The 14,661-nt window shown below is 46.9% G+C and overlaps 1 protein-coding gene across 1 annotated transcript in view; it reads left to right on the top strand.

Annotated features, from left to right (window-relative positions):
- adcy5 (adenylate cyclase 5) overlaps window positions 1-14,661 on the top strand; it is a 328,357-nt gene that overhangs the window by 64,012 nt on the left and 249,684 nt on the right. The window contains exon 2 of the mRNA XM_085986826.1: window positions 11,874-12,023. Coding sequence (XP_085842952.1) covers window positions 11,874-12,023 — 150 coding nt within the window. The remainder of the gene's footprint in view (window positions 1-11,873; window positions 12,024-14,661) is intronic.

Consider the following 14,661-nt stretch of genomic DNA (forward strand, 5'->3'; position numbering starts at 1 on the left):
CACAGACGTGACTCCAGGATAGTATGATAGCAAAATACTGCAGATGCTGGAAATCCGAAATAACAACAGAAAATGCTGGAAAAACTCAGCAGGTCAGGCAACATCCGTGGAGAGATATTAGAGTCAATGTTTCGGGTGAACCCTTTGTTCCACGGAAGCTCAGCGTAAGCTCGAGGAACAGCACCTCATCTTCCGATTAGGCACTTTACAGCCTTCCGGACTCAATATCGAGTTCAACAATTTCAGATCATAACCTCGGCCCCTATTACATTTTTACTTATTATTTTTTATCCACACCTTTGTTTTGGCCTTTCCCCCCCCCCTTTTTTTCTCTCTCCCACATGGCAGCTGTCTCCCATTCTGCCAGCGCATTTCACATCTAATCTAGAGCCGTCTTTTGTCTCCACTAGTCCTATCACCATCTTGTCTCGTTTTGAATACCTTTTAATGTCTCTTCTCTTTTGTTCTCTCCCAGCCTGGCCTCTTAATCTATTTCATTTCCTGTGCCTCTTTAGTCTTGACAAAGGGTTCACCCAAAATGTTGACTCTATTTTCTCTCCACGGATGTTGCCTGACCTGCTGAGTTTTTCCAGCATTTTCTGTTGTTATCCAGGATAGTATGTTGCCTCCCTGGTGCCAGGGTCAAGGGTGTCACCGAGCGGCTGCAAAACATTCTGAGGCGGGAGGGTGAACAGCCAGAGGTCGTGGTCCAAATCGGTACCAACGACATAGATAGAAAGAGGGATGAGGTCCAGCAGGCTGATTTCAGGGAGCTGGGAAAGAGATTAAAAAGCAGGGCCTCAAAGGTAACAATCTCCGGATTACTCCCGGTGCCACGCGTACGTGAGTATAGAAATAGGAGGATAGCGCAGATGAATGCGTGGCTGGAGAGATGGTGCAGGAGTCAGGGCTTTAGATTCCTGGGGCATTGGGACCAGTTCTGGGGGAGGTGGGACCTGTACAGGCCGGACGGGTTGCACCTCAACAGAGCCGGAATCAATATCCTCACTGGGAGATTTGCAAGTGCTGTTGGGGAGGGTTTAAACTAATTTGGCAGGGGGATGGACACCAGCATGTAACATTAGAAAGGGGAAATAAAGTGCTCAAAGGATTGGAAGAGGCAGAAAGCACTAAAGTAAGAAATAGTAAGGTATTAGGTGGGGTCAAGCTAAGAGAGAATACAGGATGGTCAAAGGTGGCATCAAGGGGTATGGGGAGAGAGCGGGAATATGGTATTGAGATAGAAGATCAGCCATGATCATATTGAATGGCGGAGCAGACTCGAAGGGCCGAATGGCCTACTCCTGCTCCTATTTTTCCATGTTTCTATGAGTTTACAGTGTATGTATGTGAACGCACGAAGCGTAATAAACAAGGTAAGTGAGCTGCAGGCACAAATAGCCACATGGGAATATGATGTTGTGGCAATAACTGAGACCTGGCTCAAAAAAGGGCAGGGTTGGTTATTAAATATTCCTGGTTATAAAATGTTCGGGAAAGATAGGGAAGGAAAGATAGGAGGTGGTGTGGCAGTATTGGTGAAGGAGAATGTTACAGTGCTGGAGAGGGAGGATGTCTTGGAGGGGTCAAGGACAGAATCTATATGGCTAGAGTTAAAAAATAATAGAGGTGCCATTACACTACTAGGTGTATTCTATAGACCACCCAATAGTGGGAAAGATATGGAGGAGCAAATTTGCAGAGAAATTACAGAGAGGTGCAAGAACTATAGAGTTGTAATAATGGGGGACTTCAACTATCCAAATATAAAATGGGATCATAATAGTGTTAAGGGCAGAGAAGGGGAAGAATTTCTGAGGTATGTTCAGGAGAACTTTCTTGATCAGTATGTTTCCATAGAAACATAGTAACATCAAAGAAAGGAGCAGGAGTAGGCCATTCGGCCCCTCGAGCCTGCTCCGCCATTTAATGAGATCATGGCTGATCATCCAAACTCAGTCCCCTGTGATGTAAAAGACTATCGAGCACTTGGTTTGAGTATAAAACAAGGCTTTAATCAACTGTTTCAAAACCATGAGGTTTCTAGTTACATCACTAGTTCCTGGTTACAGAAACATCCTGCAGCAAGCTGGGCCCACGCCCGAGTATTTATACTCCTTGGACGGCGCCACCAGCTGGCCGCCCAGTGTTACTTCATGAGTTATTTCTTCATGAATGATGAGATTCATGACACCATGTCCCTGCTTTCTCCCCATATCCCTTGATCCCTTTAGCCTTAAGAAATATATCTAACTCCTTCTTGAATATATTTAATGAATTGGCCTCAACTGCCTTCTGTGGTAGAGAATTCCACAGGTTCACCGCTCTCTGGGTGAAGAAATTCCTCCTCATTTCTGTCCTAAATGGCTTACCCCTTATCCTTAGACTGTGACCCCTGGTTCTGGACTCCCCGATCATCGGGAACATCCTTCCTGCATCTAGTCTGTCTAGTCCTGTTAGAATTTTATAAGTTTCAATGAGATCCCCTCTCATTCTTCTAAACTCCAGCGAATATAAGCCCAATCGACCCAATCTCTCCTCATACGTCATTCCTGCCATCCCAGGTATCAGTCTTGTTGCGTCCGTGTATAATAAGACACAGACTGCGGAGAACGGTACAACAGGTGTTTACTCAACGTGGCTCACACTGCAACTGATCTGTACAGATTACTACTCAGTGCTATAGACAGGTGTGGTCACTGCCGGTACTGCAGTATACATGAGCTGTAAAACATAGTTCCCCCCTTAAAGGTATATACATTACAAGTCTGATGAATCTTCGCTGCACTCCCTCCATGGCAAGAACATCCTTCCTCAGATAAGGCGACCAAAACTGCACACAATACTCAAGGTGTGGTCTCACCAAGGCCCTGTACAACTGCAGCAAGACATCCTTGCTCCTGTACTCGAATCCTCTCGCTACGAAGGCCAACATACCATTTGCCTTCTTAACCGCCTGCTGCACCTGCATGCTTACCTTCAGCGACTGGTGCACAAGGACACCCAGGTCTCGTTGCACTTCCCCTTCTCCCAATCTATTGCCGTTCAGATAATAATCTGCCTTCCTCTTTTTGTCACCAAAGTGGATAACCTCGCATTTATCTACATTATACTGCATCTGCCATGCATCTGCCCAATCACCCAACCTGTCCAAATCATACTGGAGTTTCTCGGCATCCTCCTCACAGCACACACGCCCACCCAGCTTTGCGCCGTCTGCAAACTTGAAGATATTACATCTAGTTCCCTCGTCCAGATCATTAATATATATTGTGAATAGCTGGGGTCCAAGGACCGATCCCTGCGGTACCCCACTAGTCACTGCCTGCCACTCGGAAAAGGGTGTATAGATAAACCCAGCAACTACTGGCCAGGCAGTTTAACCTCGGTAGTGGGGAAGCTTTTAGAAACAGTAATCAGGGACAAAATTAACACTCACTTGGACAAGGGTGGATTAATTAAGAAAAGCCATCATGGATTTGTTAAAGGGAAATTGTGTTTAACTAACTTGATTGAATTCTTTGATGAGGTAACAGAGAGGGGTGATGAGGGTAATGCGGTTGATGTGGTGTATATGGATTTCCAAAAGGCGTTCGACAAAGTGCCACGTAATAGGCTTGCCAGCAAAGTTGAAGCCCATGGAATAAGAGGGACAGTGGCAGCATGGATACGGAATTGGCTAAGTGATAGGAAACAGAGAGTAGTGGTGAACGGTTGTTTTTCGGACTGGAGGAAGGTATACAGTGTTGTTCCCCAGGGGTCGGTACTAGGACCACTGCTTTTCTTGATATATATTAATGACTGGGACGTGGGTGTACGGGGCACAATTTCAAAATTTGCAGATGGAACAAAACTTGGACGTATAGTGAACAGCGAGGAGGATAGTGATAGACTTGAGGAAGACATAGACAGGCTGGTGAAATGGGCGGACACGTGGCAGATGAAATTTAACGCAGAAAAGTGCGAACTGATACATTTTGGTAGAAAGAATGAGGAGAGGTAATATTAACTAAAGGGGGTGCATGAACAGAGAGACCTGGGGGTATATGTGCACAAATCGTTGAAGGTGGCAAGGCAGGTTGAGAAAGTGGTTAAAAAGGCTTACAGGATCCTGGGCTTCATAAATAGAGGTATAGAGTACAAAAGTGTGGAAATTATGATGAACCTTTATAAAACACTGGTTCGGCCACAACTGGAGTATTGTGTCCAATTCTGGGCACCACGCTTTAGGAAGGATGTGAAGACCTTAGAGAGGGTGCAGAAAGGATTTATGAGAATGATTCCAGGAATGAGGGACTTCAGTTACGTTGATAGACTGGAGAAGCTGGGGTTTTTCTCCTTGGAGCAGAGAAGGTTGAGAAGAGATTTGATAGAAGTATTAAAAATCATGAGGGGTCTGAACAGAGTAGATAGAGGGAAACTGTTCCCACTGGCAGAAGGGTCGAGAACCAGAGGACACAGATTTAAGGTGATTGGCAAAAGAACCAAAGGCAACTTAAGAAAAACTTTTTTACGCAGCGAGTGGTTAAGATCTGGAATGCACTGCCTGAAAGCGAGGTGGAAGCAGATTCAATCACGGCTTTCAAAAGGGAATTGGATAAGTACCTGAAGGAAAGAAATTTGCAGGGCTACGGGGAAAGGGCGGGGCAGTGGGACTAGCTGAAGTGCTCTTGCAGAGAGCCAGCACGGGCTCGACGGGCCGAATGGCCTCCTTCTGTGCTGTAACCATTCTATGATTCTATGACTCATATACTGTACCCCAAAATATTATTTTCTGAACGAAATCTATCGAATTTGCATTTGAATGAATCAATGCTAACTGCTTCCACCGTCTCCCTAGGGAGCCTGTTCCATAGATTGACCACTCGCTCACTGAGATATTGTTTCCGTAGATTAGTTTTGAATTTACTCCTCTTCAAGTGCAGGCCATGTCCTCTGGTTCCACTGTTCTGGACAAGGTGAACTAGCTTGTCATGGTCTAACATCATCTAGTCCCTTTAGAATCCTACTGCAACCATATCGTCTCTCAACATCTTTTCCAGCAAGAACATGGCCAATTTGCACCGTCACTCTTCGTAATCCAAACCGTCCATTCCCCCCAACCATTCTGGTTGCTCTCTTCTGTATCCTTTCAATATCATTCAGGTACTACGGTGACCAAGACTGTGCACAGTATTCTAAGTGTGGCCGCACCAACGATTTATAATTCTCTCAGAAATATCTCCAGCTGCATCCTGTACAGTGAATTACTTTGAAGTGTACTGACTTATAAGTAAGCAACTATTTCGCACACAGATCTCACAAACAGCAATGCATTGCATTACAAACATGCTTGTCCCGCCATCCCATCAGCTGATCCTAGCTTCCTCGGGGGTTTAGTTGGTGAAGACACTGTTTGGTGTAGTACTGAGTCATTACAGAGCTGAAAGATCTCAGGTTTGTTCCCAAGTCAGTGTCGAGTTGCATCATTTCAGCTGGGGTGCTCCAAATGGCCTCTACACGCCAGCGCCAAACAGGTGAATTACCTCAGCTCGGGTTTCCCGCTTCGGATTCCTGTCCAGTGATTCTTACTGAAAGTGCACGAGCTTCAATCTAATGCTTCCCATGACGGATGCTCACTATGTGGGTCCACTCATGAAGAATGGTCACTTGAGCAAGGTCCCAAAATGAAATTTGGCAATTTGGCCTCAATCCTGTTCCCGGTGGGCATGGGCGCACAATGCAAGACTGGCAACAGACAGCCCATCAAAACGCCTCACATTTATAAAGCGCCTGGTCACATTCCTCAGGGCGCTTCATGCACCCAGTGAACAACTTTGAAGCATAACGATTATTGGCAAGCCAACAGTCAGTTTGAACACAGCAAGATCCCAGAACCATGAGTTGAATGACTCGTTTTGGTGGTGTTAGTTGAGGGAGGACTGTTGAACAAGAAACTGGAAGAATTCTCTGCTCTTCCAATTGGTGCCATGAGATCTTTTAGCGTCCATCACTAAAGTAGGATCCATGTTCAACGCCTCATCCAAAGGGACGGCACCTCCGACAGTGCAGCACTCCTCCAATACTGCACTGAAGTGTCAACCTACATTATGTGCTCAAGTCCTGGTGTGGGGCTTGAACCCACAACCTTCTGATTCAAAGGTGAGGGACTGAGACCGTTTTAAAAATATGAAAAAGATTCACTAAATTTTGACTTTTTGGCCGTATCAAATGGTAGCGGATGGTTTGCTGAGTGTATTTACTTTAACTAGGCCCAACGCTACACAGTTAGTATGATGAAGGGTCACAGACCTGAAACGTTAACTCTGTTTCTCTCTCCACGGATGCTGCCTGACCTGCTGAGTGCTTCCAACATTTCCTGTTGTTATTTCAGATTTCCAGCATCCGCAGTATTTTGCTATTGTATTCTACACAGTGTTGTGACTTCAGTAAAGGTGATCGCACTAGAGAGGGTACAAAGATTGATGAGGATGTTGCCAGGACTGGAGGATTCTAGCTATGAGGTAAGATTGGATAGGCTGGGGTTGTTTTCTTTGGAACAGAGGAGGTTGAGGGGAGACTTAATTGAGGTGTATAAAATTATGAAGGGCCTAGATAGAATGGATAGGAAGGACCTATTTCCCTTTGTAGAGAGGTCAATAACCAGGGGGCATAGATTTAAAGTAATTGGTAGAAGGTTTAGAGGGGAGTTGAGGAGAACTTTTTTCACCCAGAGGGTGGTGGGAGTCTGGAACTCACTGCCTGAAAGGGGGGTAGAGGCAGAAACCCCCCCATCACATTTAAAAAGTACTTGGATATGCGCTTGAAGTGCCGTAACCTGCAGGGCTACAGACCAAGAGCTGGAAAGTGGGATTAGGCTGGATAGCTCTTTGTCGGCCGGCACGGACACGATGGGCCGAATGGCCTCCTTCTGTGCTGTAAATTTCTCTGATTCTATGAAAGGGAGCTTTTTTGGTTATAAATGAACAGATATGTCTAACATTGAGTTCTGAAACTTGTTTTTATTATTTCGTGCTGCCTTGGATTACCTTCCCGCTGAAACGTAAGGAGGAAAATTGTGAAGTGAAATCTCAGAACTGAAAGGAAATATTGCTCCACTAAAACTGCTGAGAATAAGGCGACACGTATCCTTGGGAAGTGTTTTGTTCAAGATTTCCAAACCTCAAGTCGATATTTATGTGACGTGATCTCGCCATTCTTTCTATATTTGTCTTCACACATTTTCCATTGTAACTGTAACAATTTGGATTTTGCCTGAACTGAATTCTTTGACCTAATATTTCTGTATAATGTTAATTCCAGCAGGTTTCTCACCGCAGGACATTTCAGTAGCTGGTGTACTGAGCGTGGGTTAGATTTTATGATCCCAGATTGTTCTATCTTTTCACTAGATGTTGGGTAAGTAAGAGGCACACTTCAGATCATAGGGGATGTGAGGTCAAAGTATCTAACACCTTAACCTGGAAACTGTGACAGTGTGCTCCACTGCTGGCTTGGAGTCCTGCTGGTTATGTAATCTTAAATCGAATTTCCTAAAATCGTATCTACTGAAAACTGCTGGAAAAAAATCAGGAAGAAACAAAATGTAAGCAGTGCATATATGAGTAATAAGAGGTTACAGCGCCACTGATTGGCTGAGGATGGATCATGTCATGGTCATGTGGCCATGCCTCCAGCCATCTCGGTCCTGAACTCTGGAATTCCCTCCCTAAACCTCTCAGCCGCCCTCTTCTCCTTTTAGACTCTCCTTAAAACCTACCTCTTTGACCAAGCTTTTGGTCGCCTGTCCTACTATCTCCTTATGCGGCTCAGTGTCAGATGTTGCTTGATAATCGCTCCTGTGAGGCACCTTTGGGGCTCTTTACTACGTTATAGGCGCTATGTAAACGCAAGATGTTGTTGTTGTATATAAAGAACGGCCTTAAGGAGGGTGGGTAGAGAAGCAGGAGCAGTAAAGAAGAAAGGATCAGACAACCTGAACACTCACCTGCTCTCCAAAGGATTTATATAATATGTCTTTTGTACTTATTACTGTGTGTATCTAGTTGTACTTGATTATTAAAATTGCTGATTGCCACCATATTGGTCGTGTCATCAATATCAGTCTACAGTTGCTAAGCTGTTAATCAGTAAAAGGAGGGGTGGGGGGGGAGTAATTGTTATGTACAACTACAAGCATTTCATGCTATTGTCAGGAAGAGCGCTCCTTCATGTTTAGACGTCACTCCCTTCCCTTTGCATAGCTCGGAGGGGGAGGTTAGTCAAACAGACACTGAGGAGCCTCATGGCGACACATCAAAGAGTTGGGAAGGCCTTTGTCTCTCTGTCCCTCTCGATCCCTGAGACACAGTGGGCTAGCAGCAACAGGAAGGCATGGTCCAGCCAGCTTTGACTACCTTAGCTCGAAAAGTGAACCTACACGTGGGAAATGAGTACGTTGCATCTTTATTATTTTACTGTAACCGTGGGAGCGTTGGAAATAAGAACATAAGAGATAGGAGCAGGAGTCGGCCATTTGGCCCCTCGAGCCTGCCCCGCCATTCAATAAGATCATGGCTGATCTTCTACCTCATCTCCCAAATTGACCGCTCTCGATGCATTCTGTTCATTCGTGCCAATTTTACGTCAAGTAAAGAAGTTGTTTGCAGTCTGGCGCCTGGTCTCGCGAGAGTGCTTTTCAGTCCGTCTTCCGTGAAAAGAGAGGAGAGCATGCAAGCGGCTGAAACGTGTGACGTTTCAGGAGGCCGTGGCTGAGAAATTGGTTTTAGCTGTGGAAACCGTCGTGCAGTGGGCGTCGGGAATGCCTGGAACGCGCGACCGGATTCGTCGGCCCAGAGTTGGGCCTTGGGAGTCATATCCGTAAAACCTGGGGGAGCGGCGGGCATCCAACGGGGCATCTCCTTCCCCCCCCCCGGTCAGGACCTTCCCAGGAAGCTCCTGGGTGTGAGTCTTGACTGAGTTGAGAAAACATGCGTGAATGTCTGCATTAATCCAGCAGACGGATTGAAGTGTGTTCATTGGACAAAGGCTGATGTATGTCAGCGGTGATTTGCACGTTGTATGCCCTGAGTTTTGTTATTGTCAGTCAAACTCTGCTATTTCACAATAACAGGAGTCCAAGTATATCGTGAGTGCCCATCAGGGTGGGGACGATTCTCCTGATCGGCCGATCGTAACTTCGGCGGACAGTCGACAGAAACCATGGCGAAAACGGCTTAAAATGGTGTTTACGCCATTTCGCCTTGGTTTCCAGGAACAGGAGGAGGCCATTCAGCCCCTCAAGCCTGTTCCGCCGTTCAATGAGATCAATTAGTGGCTGATCTTCTGCCAAATTTACGGCAGCCGATCAGGGGAATCCCCATAGAAATTCCCCCTTGACAGGAGTTTAACTCGAGAACGTCACGGTGACAAATATGTATTTTTTCTGCGTATCAGATCATTGACTTGAATTCCTTATTACTAGTTACGGTACACGAAGGGTTTCCTGCGAGCTGTCTCTACAAGGTGCAGAAATACACATTTGGTTCTGGCTGGTGAAGGTGGATTTAATGAGTATCTAGGCCTTGGCATCGATTGTAACCAAAGGTGGTTTTATTGCACTGTCCTTAACTGAGGCTTTGGGTTTTACCTGCCTCGTAGTATCTTTGGTGACTGGACAGATGAAGCAATGGGCAGTCAAGATTTTGCTGTCAAAGTATTAACGTGCAGCTCCTGGCGCTCGCCGTTATTTATGGGTAAACGGCGCGACAACTTCAGGCGAGGAGCAGATGTGCGGTTAGTCGTGGAGATGTCAAAGTTGCTGTCCGAGTTGCGCCGCTCCGCCGTTATCTTTGAGGACACGGCATCTCGCCGTCTGCCTGACCTTTGACATGCATGGAATGGTGTGAAGTGGCTGTAGCTGCGCGGTCAATACGAGCTCTGCCGCAGCTATTTAGGTCTCGTAATTACAAGCATACGTACCCTTTTAATGATGTGATCGGTGTTACTGACTGCCAAGCAACCTCTCTGGCACTGAAAATGTGGAGTCTCATTCTTTCAGGTTGTGAATTGTTTTAGGAGATTTTTGAAAAGATTTTTTTTTCTCACTTTTGCTTTCTGTCGCTTTTTTCTCTCTCTGTCTTAACTCAATCTGTCATGACTTTCAATCTGTACCTGGTTTGACATTGAATTCACCCTCTTTAATTCACCCTCCTTCTCAGTCCTTCTGCTGTTTATTTCCCAATCTTTAAATATCATTGGTTAACAAGATACCTGGTTGCTTGCCCTGTTCACTCAGGTCCCAGGTGCCCTGTTTCCCTCACTGCGCCATTATCAGCCCGCACTTTCAGTAACTTAAAGGGCAAAACATTTATGAGCTGAAGATGCAGGGACAAGTCTAACTGATGGGAGATGCCGTTAGAGGCCCTGCTACAGCAAAATATGGCCCATTAGGTTTCAACTAGAGGACAAACATCCTTTACATTTGACCAACGCTGTCCCACCATCTAATCTCCATCACAAGGTCATGAGTTCAAGCCCCACGCTTGAGCACGTGATCCAGGCGGCTTGAGTCAACTCACAAGGCCTGTGCAAGGCAGCAGGAGAGTCACAATGGGCCGCGCTCACCCACAAGGCCCAGGGGTAGGCGAGCTGCTTGTCTTGTTTGCTGGCATTGCCCAGGAAGGCTCCCACTTCCATGCCCAGCTTGCCGGGATGGCTGATCTTGGCCAGCGTGGTAGCGGGGATTCTAAAAACTAGCCTAGGACCACTGCGCTACATTCATAAAAATGAGTCAAGGTTCCCTCTCCTGCCTACCATCCATTGACCCCTGGCCACTGTCTAAGGCTGAACCAAAACATGGTGTCCTCTTTGACCCAGAGCTGAGCTTCCAGCCCCATGTCCTCTCCATCACCAACACCGCCTTCCGTAATATTGCCCGTCTCCGCCCCGCCTCAGCTCATCTGCGGCTGAAACTGTCATCCATGCCTTTGTTACTCTAGGCTCGACTACTCCAACGCTCTCCTGGCCAGCATCCCACCTCGCACCCTTCGTAAACTTGAGCCCGTCTAAACCTCTGCTACCCGTGTCCGAACTCGGACCAAGTCCCGTTCGCCCATCACCCCATCTGCTCGCTGACCTACATTGACTCCCGCTCCGGCAAAGCCTCGGTTTTTAAATTTTCATCCTTGTTTACAAATCCCTCCACGGCCTCGCCCTTCCCCTATCTCTGTAACCTCCTCCAGCCCTTCGCGATCTCTCCACTCTGCTAATTCTGGCCTCTTGCCCCATCCCTGATTTCAATCGCTCCGCCATTGGCGGCCGTGCCTTTCAGCTGCCTGGGCCCCAAGCTCTGGAATTCCCTCCCTAAACCCCTCGCTCTCCTCCTCTAAGTTACTGCTTAAAAACCTACCCCTTTGACCAAGCTTTTGGTCACCTGCCCTAATACCTCTTGACGTGGCTCTTGGGACGTTTTACTACGTTAAAGGCACTATATAAATGCAAGAAGTTGTTGTTGTAATGTGCGGATGTTGGGTGAGAATGTTGGGCTCAATGGTGATGTCCTACGTGACTGAATACCTTGTTGGCACTTGTTATCCAGATTGAATCATGCAGAGTGGCAACTTGGCCAGATACCAGAGCATTTAGTGCCTGTGGGACCATGCTCCATCATGGGCCATCACCTTTGGGGACAAAAGTTGGAGGAGAGGGTGGAGAAAAGAGATGTGAAAACAACATCACAACGGGGGAAACCTCTAAATATAGTCTTTCACAGCTGGTAGAAGTTATTAACTGCGATTTCAATGACCGTCATAGCTTCGGATGTTGTACTCTTCATCCAACAAGTTGTAACGACTGTCCCCCTTTTTAACCCGTAAAATTCTTTCTCTTTCTAGCTGGTCTCCAACGTGCTGATCTTCTCCTGCACCAACATTGTGGGCGTCTGCACCCATTACCCAGCGGAGGTGTCTCAGAGGCAGGCGTTTCAGGAGACAAGAGAGTGCATCCAGGCGAGGTTACACTCGCAGAAAGAAAACCAACAGCAGGTAAGAACCCAGACATCCGCACCGAATGGGATCGCATGTGCTGATTTGTAGTCGCCAAAGTAACACCTCGTAACAGGGCGACTTGCATTTGTATAGCGCCTTTCACAATCTCAGGATGTCCCCAAAGTGCCTTACAGCCAATGAAGTACTTTTTGAAGTGTAGTCACTGCTGCAATGTAGGAAACGCCATTGCCAATTTTGTGCACAGCAAGGTCCCACAAACAGCGATGAGGTAATGACTGATTTTTTTTTAAGTTGAGGGATATATATTGGCTAAGACATCGGGGAGAACTCCCCTGCTCTTTTACATTCACATGAGAGGGCCTCAGTTTAATGTCCCATTTGAAAGATGGTAGCTCTGACAGTGGAGCACCTCCTCAGTACTGCACCAAAGTGTCAGCCTAGATTACGTGCTAAATCTCTGGAGTGGGATTTGAACCCACAACCTCTGGTTGAATTCTACCATCAAATTTGGGAAGGGTGGAGGAAGACACTTGGGGGGTATACTCACCAAGCAGAGTGCGTGTGGGAGAACTGGCACTGCAGTGTTGGTAGAAAAATCAGAAAGGCAGAGTATTTCCTAAATGGTGAAAGATTGGGGAATGCAGATTCTCAAAGAGACCTGGGTGTTCTTGTACATGAGTCACTGAAAGTGAATGTGCAGCAAGCCATTAGGAAGGCAAATGATATGCTGGCCTTCATTACAAGAGGATTTGAGTACAGGAGAAAAGAAGTCTTACCACAATTATATAGGGCTTTGGTGAGACCACACATGGAGTGTTGTGTGCAGTTTTGATCTCCTTACCTAAGGAAAGATATACTTGCCATAGAGGGAGTGCAACGAAGGTTCACGAGGTTGATTCCTGGGATGGTGGGACTGTCGTATGAGAAGAGATTGAGTAAACTAGGCCTGTATTCACTTGAATTCAGAAGAATGAGAGGGGATCTCATTGAAGCATACAAAATTATTACAGGGCTTGATAGGGTGGATGCTGGGAGAATGTTTCCCTTGGCTGGGGAGTCTAGAACCAGGGGCCACAGCCTCAAGATAAAAGGCAGGCCATTCAGGACTGAGATGAGAAGAAATTTCTTCACATAGAGGGTGGTGAATCTTTGGAATTCTCTACCCCAGAGGGCTGTGGAGGCTCAGTCATTGGGTATATTCAAAACAGAAGCCGATAGATTTCTGACTAGTAAAGGCATCAAGGGATATGGCGATAGGGCCGATGAATGGAATTGAGGCAGAAGATCAGCCATGATCTCATTGAATGGCGGAGCAGGCTTGAAGGGCCGAATGGCCGACTCCTGCTCCTATTTCTTATGTTCTTATAACAACAACCACAGCAACTTGCATTTATATAGCGCCTTTAACATCGCAAAACATCCCAAGGCCCGTCACAGGAATGTAATCAGTCAAAAATTGACACCGAACCAAAGAAAGAGGTATTGGGGCAGGTGAGATAGATTTTAAGGAGTGCCTTAAAGGAGGAGAGAGAGCTAGGAAGGCAGAGAGGTTTAGGGAGGGAATTCCAGAGTTTAGGGCCCAGGCAGTTGAAGGCACGGACACCAGAGGTGGGGCGAAGGAACTGGAGGATGCACAATAGGCCAAAGTTGGAGGAACACAGAGTTCTCGGAGGGTTGTAAGGCTGGAGGAGGTTACAGAGCGAGAGAAGGGGTGAGGCCATGGAGGGATTTGAAAACAAGGATGAGAATTTTAAAATCAAGGCATTGGTGAACCAGTAGCCAATGTAGGTCAGCGAGAACAGGGGTGATGGGTGAACGGAACTTGGTGCGAGTTGGGAAAAGGGGCAGCAGGGTTTTGAATGAGCTCAAGTTTATGGAGGGTGGAAGATGGGCAGTGGCCAGGAGAGCGTTGGAATAGTCAAGCCTGGAGGTAAGAAAAGCATGGATGAGGGTTTCAGCAGCAAATGGGCTGAGGCAGGGGTGGAGTCAGGTGACGTTACGAAGGTAGAAGTGGGCGATCTTGGTGGTGGAGAGGACATGGGGTCGGAAGCTCAGGTCAGGGTTAAATAGCATGAGGTTGCGAACAGTCTGGTTGAGCCTCAGACAGCCTCCGGGGAGAGGGATGGAGTTGGTGGTCAGTGAACAGAGTTTGTGGCGGGACCGAATACAATGGCTTTGCTTTTCCCAATATTTAGTCGGAGGAAATTTCTGCTCACTCAGTACTTGATGCTTGACAGCACAGAGACAGTGGAGGGGCCGAGAGAGGTTGTGCTGAGTGTCATCAACGTAAATGTAGAATCTGACTGTTTTCGGATGATGTCATGGGAGCATGTAGATGAGAAACAGGAGGGGGCCAAGGCTAGATCCTTGGGGGATGCCAGAGGAACGGTGTGGGAGCGGGAAAAAAAGCCATTGCAGGTGATTCTCTGGCTACGACTGGATAGATAGGAATGGAACCAGGCGGGTGCAGTCCCGCCCAGCTGGACAATGGAGGAGAGGCATTGGAGGACGATGGTGTGGTCGATCGTGTCAAAGGCTGCAGACAGGTCGAGAAGGATGGGGAGCAATAGTTTAACATGGCTACAGTCACATAGGATGTCATTTATGACTTTGGTAAAGGCTGTTTCGGTGCTGTGGCAGGGGCGGAAACCTGATTGGGGAGGTTCAAGCATGG

Source organism: Somniosus microcephalus, chromosome 4, assembly GCF_052327205.1.
Source record: "Somniosus microcephalus isolate GS21.2 chromosome 4, FLI_Smic_1.0, whole genome shotgun sequence".
In the NCBI taxonomy this organism is placed as follows: Eukaryota; Metazoa; Chordata; class Chondrichthyes; order Squaliformes; family Somniosidae; genus Somniosus; species Somniosus microcephalus.